General features: G+C 40.9%; 1 protein-coding gene across 1 annotated transcript; it reads left to right on the forward strand.

Moving 5' to 3' along the window:
- Nucleotides 1-419: 419 nt before the first annotated feature.
- Nucleotides 420-4,462, forward strand: LOC109236569 (adenosine kinase 2). The gene is made up of 12 exons (XM_019402765.1): nt 420-603; nt 870-923; nt 1,844-1,890; nt 2,001-2,032; nt 2,121-2,222; nt 2,340-2,404; nt 2,597-2,673; nt 2,763-2,860; nt 2,944-3,014; nt 3,094-3,160; nt 3,246-3,429; nt 4,056-4,462. Exons 1-12 carry the CDS (start codon nt 521-523, stop codon nt 4,196-4,198), a joined length of 1,023 nt encoding a protein of 340 aa, XP_019258310.1. The 5' UTR covers nt 420-520; the 3' UTR covers nt 4,199-4,462.
- Nucleotides 4,463-12,123: the final 7,661 nt, after the last annotated feature.

Raw genomic sequence — 12,123 nt, forward strand, 5'->3', positions numbered from 1 at the left:
ATCAGGCGTTGTGTTTTGTATTTGGAAAGGATATTAACTGGAAATTATTAGGGGATTCGAAAGTTTTTTCTAGAGAGAAGGCAGAGCTTCTCTCACTTGCCCCGTTCGATTTTTTCTTTATGGTAAGTTAACATGTATAATAGTATAATTATACTTTCCAGGTTTTATTTGATATTATTTTTTTTTGATTAAACAAGTTAAAATATTTTTTGTGCTTAGAAAATTTAATTTCAAATAAATTTTAGCATACAAATATGTCATTCTTTCTATTATTTCTAAACCGATTAAAAAGGAAGAGAAGTGTCACTTTAAATTAAAAAAATGAAGTGTTGTATTTATTATTAAAAAAGAAACTTTTAATAAAAGTTGAAAAATAAAATCAACGACGTCACAATCACTTACCCACCATTCACCAACACCGACGCTATTTCTATATATAGAGTTTGATACCTAAAGCCGAAATTGCACCTACCTTAAGATCTGAACCTCCATTTTCAACAACAAAACAAATTCACAGAAAATGGATTTTGAGGGTATTCTTTTGGGTATGGGCAATCCGTTGCTCGATATCTCAGCTGTTATCGATCAAGATTTCCTCACCAAGTAATGTTTTCGCATCTTTCCCATTTTCAGCTAATTTCCTATACAAAAATCGTTCAGTTTCCTAATTGTTAGTTGATTTAATTTCATAGATCTGGTGAATGCTAGATGTTGATTACATATTTGTCACTTATTGCTTAAACTATTGGATCTTCGATTGGATTAATGCATTCGCTTTACATGGAGCTTTGGATTTTTTTTTTATTTTTAAATTTTGTATGAGATTAAGCAGTGAGATTCTTATTTGAATGACATGATTGTTAACTCAGGTATGACATTAAGCCAAACAATGCAATTCTTGCTGAGGAAAAGCACTTGTCTATGTAAGTTGTTTCCTTTCATCTTAGTTCTACTTGTGTATCCACATTGCCTAGCTTAGCAGATTGCATTTGCAGTTTATCTTTTTTTGTTCCTTTTTTTGATAAGTTTGCGCCTCTTATTAGTTTAGCTCAACTGACTGGATTAGGTGGCTGCGAGCTTCACTGTCATTTGGGTACCATTGTCGGGATATCAGGGTGGTTATTAATGTGTTTAAGAATGAAAACTATTTGCAATTTGATTCAGGCAATGAGGAAGTTATCCGTAATTATTATTTGAATAGATTGATTATAATATTTCTTGCAGTTATTCCTGATTTCATCTGTTAAATAGTAAATGAAGTGCCTCGTTGCTTATCCGTGCTGAACGATTCTTAAACAAGTAGTTTTCTATGAGCTAAAAATATTTCACTGCCACTTGAAAAGCCTATTTTGGGTGGATCTTTGTTCAATTTATTTCCTACTGAAATATGAAGTCAATTTGGAAGTCATAATTTGTATTGCCTAGCATTGTTATGGAATATGGAATACAAATGGTATAAGCTATATTATCGTGGGAAACTGAGAAATGGTGCCATGATCTCCTGAGGATTCACTATAAATTGGAAATGTTAGCATTTCTTTGTTTCATTTCTAGATAGGCTTATTGCTTTCTTAAGTGCATGGCTTGTTGCGATATACTCTCATTCAAAAGAGTCTTGTATAGATACTTTTCTGGTTACAGTTAATTAAATAATGAGCCTATTATCTTTATGATATTAAAGGTGAAATGTTTGCCTTCTTGAATAGTTTTATGTTTGGAATACAAATACAAAGAGAGAGTAGTCACTAGAACTTATTATGCTGAAGAAATTAGTTGCATCTTTTGTCTTGACAAGGAATATGCTTGTTCATGCAAAATGCTGATAAAGAATTTTATGACGTAGGTATGACGAAATGACATCCAAGTTTAATGTTGAATACATTGCTGGAGGTAATTGCCATCACTTGATACCTTACTTAACAACATCTTTGTTGAATGATATTTGCATTGAAGATACCACGCCAACCTGAACACATTTGTCTGTTCATTCTGAATTGCAGGTGCAACTCAAAATTCAATCAGAGTAGCTCAGGTGTGTTATCACTTTTGTTTTTCCTTGATCTTGCAATCTTACATGACCTATTTAGTCCAGAATAATAACTTTCCATTTTCACTTGCAGTGGATGCTTCAAATTCCAGGTGCAACAAGTTACATGGGATCTATTGGGAAGGACAAGTATGGGGAGGAAATGAAGAAAAACGCGAAAGATGCTGGTGTCAATGTAGATTCTTTGTCTCTAATCTTCTCCTTGTTTGGCCTTTTTTTTCGGAGGGGGGAGGGGTGTTATTATCAATATTTTCAGATTTCTAGACTTTAATTTCATGATTTTTGCATTTAGGTTCACTACTATGAGGATGAGAGTCCAACGGGTACTTGTGCTGTTTGTGTGCTTGATGGTGAAAGGTTAGTAAAGAGCAATTTGATTACTGTCTAACCTCCTTGCTGTTGTACAATTAAACTCGTAAATTATTCTGGTTGAAAAGGAGGGCACAGAAGAAAATATTATTTTTCATTTAGTAAAGGTTAAAAATATGACTTCTCAAGGTCTCAAATACTTCTTATGAACTGACAATATTTGGAAATTAATTTATCCAGGTCGCTGGTTGCAAACTTATCAGCTGCAAACTGTTACAAGGTTGACCATTTGAAAAAACCGGAGAACTGGGCTTTGGGTAGGAATCTTTAGTCCTGATGTGTTAAACGTGGAACTCTAATTTTCATGTTATATAAAGCTTAATGTGTGTGTATATACTCTGTATAGTGGAGAAGGCCAAGTACTATTACATTGCTGGATTCTTTCTCACTGTTTCTCCAGAATCTATTCAGCTTGTTGCTGAGCATGCAGCTGCAAAAAACAAGGTCTGACTGTTTGACAGTGTTTGGATTTGACTGCTTTTTGTAGAGTTAAGTCAAACAATCACGTAAATTTCCACATTGTGCAGGTTTTCTCAATGAACCTTTCAGCGCCATTTATCTGTGAGTTCTTCAAGGATCAACAGGAGAAAGTCTTGCCGTAAGGCCAATGTCCTACATCTTTATGGTCATTTGAATGCAGACAGATACTAATTAGGGCTTGTATCTCTTGTTTTCAGATATATGGACTTTGTCTTTGGTAATGAGACAGAAGCAAGAACCTTCTCTAGAGTCCACGGTTGGGAGGTAATGGGAGCTTACATTGGTTCCAGGTTTCTCAAATTGATTTGGATGTGTTTTACATAGCTAACTTATACTCTAATATGACCAGACTGATAATGTTGAAGAAATAGCTTTGAAGATCTCGCAATGGCCAAAGGCATCAGGAACACACAAGAGAATCACTGTCATTACACAGGGTGCTGATCCAGTTGTTGTTGCTGAGGATGGGAAGGTGAAATTGTTCCCAGTTATTCCTTTGCCAAAAGAGAAACTTGTTGACACCAACGGTGCTGGTATGTGGTTTATGCTAGTTTTGCTTGTTTCTATTGCAATAGAGTTAAACTACGCATTCATTTAGTGGCAACTATATGTTTCCTGATTAACTGGTACTCTTCTTTGAATTCTGTCATATTTGCCTCTGTTCTGATAAAGTTGCACCCTTTAAAGTTTAATAAGAAGTCTTTTGTATAGAAAATTCGAAACTAAAGCTGGTAGGAACCAGAATTATAAAATTTTGAACTATTAAAGATTCTTTGCTACTTTCTTGATCAAAAAGGGAAATAAAAAAAGATCTTTTTGCAACTTTTGCTAACGTTGTTTCTCGCCTTTTGTTTCTGAAAAATTACAAGTTTCCGTGAAATTTTTACAAGTTTTTGGAAATTAAGTAGGATGGTTAATTTTTTTACCAAATCTTAAAGATGACAAAATTTACATAATGTTACGCTTCCTAACTGTCTCTAGTTACCTTCTTGATATCCTTCCACTAAAGTTAAATTAACTTATCGGTCGAACTGTTCCATGTGATGCGCGAATTGCATTAGAAAATTTCCTTGTGCGCTCCCTGTTTTACGGTACTGCTGCTTGTAAACAAATCATGAATACACAAGGAATTACATAATTTCTGTTTACACTTTTGCAGGGGATGCATTTGTTGGAGGATTCCTTGCACAGTTGGTCCAAGGAAAACCTATTGCAGATTGTGTCAAAGCAGGGTGTTATGCATCAAATGTTATCATCCAAAGGTCTGGTTGCACATACCCTGAGAAGCCCGATTTTGAATGAGGGATTTTCCTCTTGTGGGCTTTCCATGTTCTTCTGTTAAGAAGAAACCTATTCTGGTTCTTATACTAGTATTTTTGATCTGGTTATGCCAATTGGTAATGGTATATCCACATCCCACTTCCCATCCCATATGTTGTAAGGCATTTTAATTACCTTCTCTTCATCATTTGAGAATAACATTCTGTTGTAGTGATTCTGTTTATTGCAATTAGGATGATTCTATAGTTTCCATAATAAGAAAGTGTTTCAGGTTAGTTTATTTCAGTTACTGCCCATTTGTTTTTAAGCATGGAGAAAAGGTAGATGCTAGAATAGGACGATAGAATTTGATTTATCATCCAACTCGGGCAAAAGGCCGTTTCTACCAACTTTTCTTTTTATGTTTAAGATGCCATGTACGCTAATACTCTTGGCGTCGTTTGGTTACCGGGGTTAATCCTGGTATTTAATTTTGGGATTGCATTTATCCTCCGTTTGATTATTAGCAGTGTCTAAATGAAGACAAGAAAATAAAATAATCCAGGTGGAGGAGGACTCCGAGGCCTGCGGACGCTGGCAGGTGTACCTTGAAGTTTCCACGCCCGGACTCTACTCACTAACGCTCGGACTAGTAGGAAGTACTTGGATCTGCACAAAAAGATGTGCAGAAGCATAGCATGAGTACACTACAACGGTACCAAGTAAGTACCAAGCCTAACCTCGTTAGAGTAGTGACGAGGTTAGGTCAAGGCCCTACTAAAAAAAATAAGAAACAGGACAAAATTTAACAATATAATAATAATGACATAGGAAATGAAACAAATAAAGAGTATATATACCAAAGATTAACTACACATAATCAAGACAAATAATACATCACGGAAGAGAACAAGGATTTGACATGTTAAGGAAACAAAATAACCAAAGACACGTACAACAAATAGAGAAAGATCAACAAGGGTCACTATCGAGGTACTGCCTAGTAGTCTTAAAACACAAGAATAACTCACTATCCTTCCTTATATTACTGCGGGAGCCTTTACATTTAGTTTTGAAAATTATTTTCTGAAATAGTATCCGGCGTCTTATCCGACCTTATCATACAGCATGACTTCTAGTAGTTCCCCTACTAGCCATGCGTATCAAGCCCACCTTATCTCATTGCATGTGTTTCTACCCCAAATCTTATACCACCGCATGCGTATCAATATCATAACGTACCACAACTCGCACCTCAAGTGCCCAATTCATAACTTTCCAGAGAAACCAAACAATAATAGTACTTTCACAATAAAGAGCTCATGGCCCAAACACAATGTACACAAGAATCTCAACAATAACAACCGGAGAGGAATAACTCAACAGAATGGTATTTCACAGCTTACCACTTTGCCTCAATGTGAATCATGGCCTTTATATCTCAATACCAATTTTAACAACCAAATATTCCACAATTTAACAACTTCAACTAAAGGGTTCAACGATCAAATAATGAATACGGAGTAAAGGAAACAAGAACCTCAATTAGACATGTAAGGAAATTAGCATGTAAGAGAATAAGACAAGTAGACATATGAAATTAGACTAGAAATGATGACTATAACATGTTAAGGTAACTCAAATACGGCATGAATGGAATCTACATAGCTAAAACCGGTAATTTTCACATTTGGCCCGTGTACACACTCGTCATCTTGCGTACACAGCTTTCACATATCACAATTATCACAACCAACAAAAATTCGAAGGGAATTTTCCCCACACAAGGTTAGGCAAGTCATTTACCTCGAAACACGCTGACTCAATCCACTAGAAGGCCTTTTCCTCAATTATCCAACTCCGAACGGCTCAAATCTAGCCAAAACAACTTCATACTATAAATATAAACTATAGGAAACTAATTCAAACGATGAAATTATAATCTTTGCAAAGAATTAAAAAGTCAACCCAAGCTCGCGCCTTGGAACCCGACCAAAATAACAAAATCTGAACATCCATTCGATAACGATTTCAACCATATAAGAATTGCTCAAATCCGACCTCAATTCGCCTTTTAAATCCTCAAATTTTAGCCAAAGAAGTTTCTACCATTTTTTTTCCAATTTTCCAACTCAAACTACTAATTAAATGATGAATTATCGATAGATTCATGTAAATTAACCAAAACCGAGTTACGAATTCTTACCCCAATAATCTCTCTGAAAACCTCCCGAAAATTCACCTCACACCGAGCTCTCTAAGTCCAAATTATGAAATAAGAGATAAAACCCTCGTTTTGAAATTTAAGTCTGCTGCCCAGTGGTTCCTTCTTCGCGAACGCAGAAAATGCCTCTAGTTCGCGAAACACAAAAAAGTTGCTACCCAAATTTTCTCTTACGCGAATGCAAGAACCCACTCACGAACGTGATGACAAAATCTCCCTAGCTTCACAATCGCGAAGCCTCACTCGCGAACGCGTAAACCAAATGTGTGAGGTCCCTCCAGCCTACCTTTACTTTTCGCGAACGCATCTCCCTATCCGCGATCGCAGTGCACAAATCCCGACCCTTCGCGAACGAGTGGCCTTCATTACGAACGCAAAGGGTAAATCTCCAGCAATCCCAGAAGACTCTACGCGAACGCGGGAACACCTTCGCGAACGCGTAGAAGGAAACCAGAACTTCAGCAATCCTCAATGTTCTGAAATGCGCCGAACATGGTCCGAATTACACCCGAGGCCCCCGGGACCTCAACCAAACATACCAAAAAGTCCTAAAACATCATATGAACATGCTCGAAGCGTCAAATCACATCAAAGAACACTAGAATCACAAATCGCGCATCGATTTAAGCCTAATGAAGTTATGAACTTCCGAATTCAAAACTAAAACCAATTCATACCAAAACAACTCTAATTGACTTCAAATTTTGCAAACACGTCATAAATGACATTACAGACCTATTCAAACTTCCGGAATCAGATTCCTACCCCGATATCAATAAAGTCAACTCCAGGTCTAAATTTCCAATCTTCCAAACCTTCAACTTTCTAACTTTTGCCAATTCACGCCGAAACAACCTACGGACCTCCAGATCAACATTCGGACACTCTCCTAAGTCTAAAATCACCATAAGGAGCTATTGGAACCATCAAAACTCCATTCCGGAGTCGTCTTTACAAAAGTCAAACTACAGCCAACTATAACAATTTAAAGCTCTAACTTAGAGACTATATGTCCCATATCACTCCAGAACTCACCCCAAACCAAAATCAAACACCTTGGTAAGTCACGTATCCACAATATAACACAGAGGAGGCAATAAATAGGGGATCGGGGCTAAAACACTCAAAATGACTAGCCGGTCGTTACATCCTCCCCCTCTTAAAACAAACGTTCGTCCTCGAACGAGTATAGAGACATACCTGAAGTGGTGAAAAGATGAGGATAACGGCTACGCATATCATGCTCGGTCTCCCAAGTCGCCTCCTCGACTGGATGACCCCTGTACTGAACCTTTAGTGAAGCAATGTTCTTCAACCTCAACTTTCGAACCTGCCTGTCCAAAATGGGCACCGGTTCCTCAACATGAGACAAATCCTTGTCCAACTGGACTGAGCTAAGATCCCACACATGAGACGGATCACCGTGAAACTTTCGGAGCACTGAAACATAGAAGCTAGACTAGGTGGCAGTCAAGCTTCTAGGCCACCTCTCCAATCCTCTCAAGAATCCCGAAAGGTCTAATATACCTAGGGCTCAGCTTGCCCTTCTTCCCGAACCTCATAACACCCTTCATGGGCGAAACCCAGAGCAAGACCCACTCCCTACCATGAATGTAACATCGCGAACCTTCCGATTCACATAACTCTTCTGTCTATATTGGGCTGTGCAAAATCGATCTTGAATCAATTTAACCTTTTCCAATGCATCCTAAACCATGTCTGTAGCTAATAGCCTAACCTCACCCGACTCAAACCAACCCACCGAAGACCGACACCGCCTCCCATACAAAGCCTCATACGGAGCCATTTGAATGCTCGACTGGTAGCTGTTGTTGTAGGCAAACTCCGCAAGTGGCAAGAACTGATCCCAAAAACCCCAAACTCCATCACAAACAGATAAAGCAATCCTCCAATATTTGAACAGTGTGCTCAGACTGTCCGTCCGTCTGAGGGTGATATATTGTACACAACTCAACCTGCGGGCCTAACTCATGTTGTACGACCCTCCATAATCGTGATGTAAGCTGCGTACCCCGGTCAAAGATAATGGATACCAGCATGCCATGAAGTCTGACAATCTTGCGGATATAAACTTGAGCCAGCTGCTCTGAGGAATAAATAGTCACCACTGGTATGAAATGAGCCGACTTGGTCAACCTATCCACAATCATCCATACTGCATCGAACTTTCTCTGAGTCCGTGGGAGCCCAACAACAAAATCCATAGTAACCCGCTCTCATTTCCACTCTGGAATCTCTAGCCTCTGAAGCAATCCACCTGGCCGCTGATGCTTATACTTCACCTGTTAACAGTTTAGGCAGCGAGCTACGTACTTCACTATGTCCTGCTTCATTCTCCTCCACCAATAGTGCTGCCTCAAGTCCTGATACATCTTGGTGGCACTCGGATGAATGGAGTGCTGCAAACTGTGGGCCTCCTAACGAATCAACTTACACAAACCATCCACATTGGGCACACATAGCCTGCCCTGCATCTGTAACACACCGTCATCCCCAATAGTGACCTCCTTGGCATCGTCATGTTGAACCGTGTCCTTGAGGACAAGAAAATGGGGGTCGTCATACTGACGCTCTCTGATGCAACCATATAGAGAAGACCGAGAAACCACACAAGCAAAAACTCGACTCGGCTCCGAAACATCTAATCTAACAAAACTAGTTGGCCAAGGCTTGAACATATAATGCTAATGGCCTCTCCGCTGCCGGTAGATATGCTAAACTGCCCAAGCTCTCCGCTTTGCGACTCAAGGCATCGGCCACCACATTGGGCTTTCCGGGATGATATAGAATAGTGATTTCATAGTCCTTAAGCAACTCTAACCATCTCCGCTAATGCAAGTTAAGATCTTTCTGTTTGAACAGATGTTGTAGACTCCGGTGGTCGATATAGACCTCACAAAGGACGCCGTACAAGTAGTGCTTCCAAATCTTCAAGGCATGAATAATAGCTGCTAAATCGAGGTCGTGGACAGGATAATTCTTCTCATGCACCTTCAGCTATCTAGATACGTAGGTAATCACCCTACCGTCCTGCATCAACACCGCGTCGAGACCAATACGCGACGCATCAGAGTACATAATATAAGACCCCGAACCCGTAGGCAACACTAACACTGGGGCTGTAGTCAAGTTGTCTTGAGCTTTTGAAAGCTCTCTTCAGACTCATCGGTCCACCTGAACGGAGCACCCTTTTGGGTCAATCTGGTCATAAGTGCAACAATAGATGAGAAAATCTCTACGAATCAACGGTAATATCCTGCCAAACCAAGAAAACTCTGGATCATAGTAGATGAAGATGGTCTGGGCCAACTTTACATTAATCTTCTTTGAATCTACTTTGATCCCCTTCATCGACACTATATGACCAAAAAATGCCACCGAATCAAGCTAGAATTCACATTTTGAAAATTTTGCATTCGACTTCTTTTCTCTCAAGGTCTGAAGCACGGCCCTCAGGTGTTGCTCATGATCCTCCCGGCTCCGGGAGTACACCAGAATGTCATCAATAAACACAATGACGAGTCCTGAAGGCAGTCTTCAGGATACTGGCTCCCGAATCTTCAACTGATGATAGCCTGACCGCAAATCAATCTTTGAGAACACTCTAGCACCCTGTAGCTGATCAAATAGGTCATCAATGCATGGCAGTGGATACCTGTTCTTCACCGTAACCTTGCTCAACTGGCGATAATCAATACACATGCGCGTAGAACCATCCTTCTTCTTTACAAACAAGACCGTAGCACCCCAAGGTGATACACTAGGCCGAATAAAACCCTTGTCAAGCAACTCCTGAAACTGCTCCTTTAACTCCTTCAACTCTGTTGGGGCCATACGATATGGTGGAATAGAAATGGATTGAGTTCCCGATAATAAATCAATACCAAAATTGATATCCCTTACGGGCAGCATGCCCGGAAGGTCCGCCGAAAATACATCCGGATGATCCTCACTGCCGGAACTGACTCGACGCTAGGAGTATCAACATTGATATCTCTCACATATGCTAGATACGCATCACATCCCTTACCAACCATCCTCTGTGCCTTAAGGAAAGACACCACCCTGCTAGGAACATATTCTAAGGTACCTCTCAACTCTAACCGCGACAAACATAGTATAGCCAGCGTCACCGTCTTAGAGTAACAATCTAGGATAGTATGATAGGGCGACAACTAGTCTATACCCAAGATAACATCAAAATCTACCATACTGAGCAACGATAGGTCGTCTCTAGTCTCAAAACCACCAAGAAAAACTAAACACAACCGATACACACAGTCAACAACAATGGAATCTCCCACAAACGTGGACACATAGATAGGAGAACTCAAAGAATTACGGGATATACCCAAATATGGGGCAAAGTAAGATGATACATAGGAATAAGTGGATCGTGGATCAGGTAAGATTGATGCATATCTATGAAAAATCGGAACAATAGCTGTGATAACTGAGCCAGATTCAACCGCCTCCGTCCTAGCAGGAAGAGCATAATATCTAGCCTGGCCTCCCCTTCTAGAGCGACCTCTACTTGTCCAACCTCCACCTCTGGCTGGCTGTGCAGGTGGAGTGGCAACTGGTGCGGTAACCAAGGCTTGAGAAGCCTAAGGGCCCTATGGAATACGTGGGAACTGAGTAGTCTATGGAGGTGCACCCCTCCTGAGTCTGGGGCAATCCTTCACCATATGGCGAGTGTCACCACACTCAAAACAAGCTCTCGGAGGATGTGGCTTCTGAGACTGATTCGGGCCTGGTTGGCTGGACTGACCGCTGAAAGCACCCCGTGCAGGAGGTGCACTAGACAATGGCGGTGCATAATGGGGAACCTGAGGCTTGGGAGTGGCTGGAATATCGCTGAAGCTGAAAGTGCTAAATGAACAGGGCGGTTCACATAGCCCCTACCATGACGGGCTACAACTGGGGCAAGGGCACAAATATATGTGCCAAAATCTCGACGCCTCTTGGCCTTCCTCTCCTCTCTCTTCCCGGCCCACATATCCTCCAATCTCCTAGCGATCTCCACTGCCTGCTGGTATGGGATGTTCATCTCCAACTCTCGGGCCATGCTGAATCTGATACCAGGGTCGAGACCTTCGATAAATCGACGAACTCGCTCTCTGACAGTAGCAACTAAGGCTGGTGCATGCCTGGACAAATCACTCGACCAGACTGCATACTCCTATATGGTCATAGAACCCTGGTGCAACTGCTCAAACTCTGTGCACCATGCATCCTTAAAACTCTGGGGAACAAACTCCCTCATGAACATCTCTAAGAACTGAGCCCAGGTGAACGGAGTTGCCTTGGCCGGGCTACCTAACCCATACGCTCGCCACCACTAATAAGCCGCTCCCTAAAATTGGAACGTAGTGAAAGTCATCCCACTTGACTCCACAATACCCATAGTATGAAGTATATGGTGGCACTCTTCAAGAAAACCTTGGGCATCCTCTGAAGTCAAACCGCTAAAAGTAGGAGGGTGGTACTACTTGTACCTCTCGAGCATGCGTTGTTCCCCCTCAGAAGCTACTGCCCTAACATCGGGCTGAACAGGGATAACTGGTTGCACTGGTATGACCTGGTCAACTTGGACCCGCTGCTCCAGGGTGCGAGCGGCGGGAGTGTGTGCTCCTTCCCCGGCCTGAGATGTGGCAGGAGCAAGTGGAATCAACCCCTCCTGAGCCAAAGTGCCGAACATGCTCAGAAACTGGGCGACAGT

The sequence above is a fragment of the Nicotiana attenuata genome, unplaced genomic scaffold (assembly GCF_001879085.1).
Source record: "Nicotiana attenuata strain UT unplaced genomic scaffold, NIATTr2, whole genome shotgun sequence".
NCBI classification, from domain to species: Eukaryota; Viridiplantae; Streptophyta; class Magnoliopsida; order Solanales; family Solanaceae; genus Nicotiana; species Nicotiana attenuata.

Excerpts from the sequence above, each read along its gene's own strand:
- LOC109236569 (XM_019402765.1), top strand. The coding sequence starts at position 521 with ATGGATTTTGAGGGTATTCTTTTGGGTATGGGCAATCCGTTGCTCGAT. Across the intron at positions 604-869 it reads GATCAAGATTTCCTCACCAA|GTATGACATTAAGCCAAACA; the intron begins GTAATGTTTTCG and ends TTGTTAACTCAG. Across the intron at positions 2,223-2,339 it reads CGAAAGATGCTGGTGTCAAT|GTTCACTACTATGAGGATGA; the intron begins GTAGATTCTTTG and ends TTTTGCATTTAG.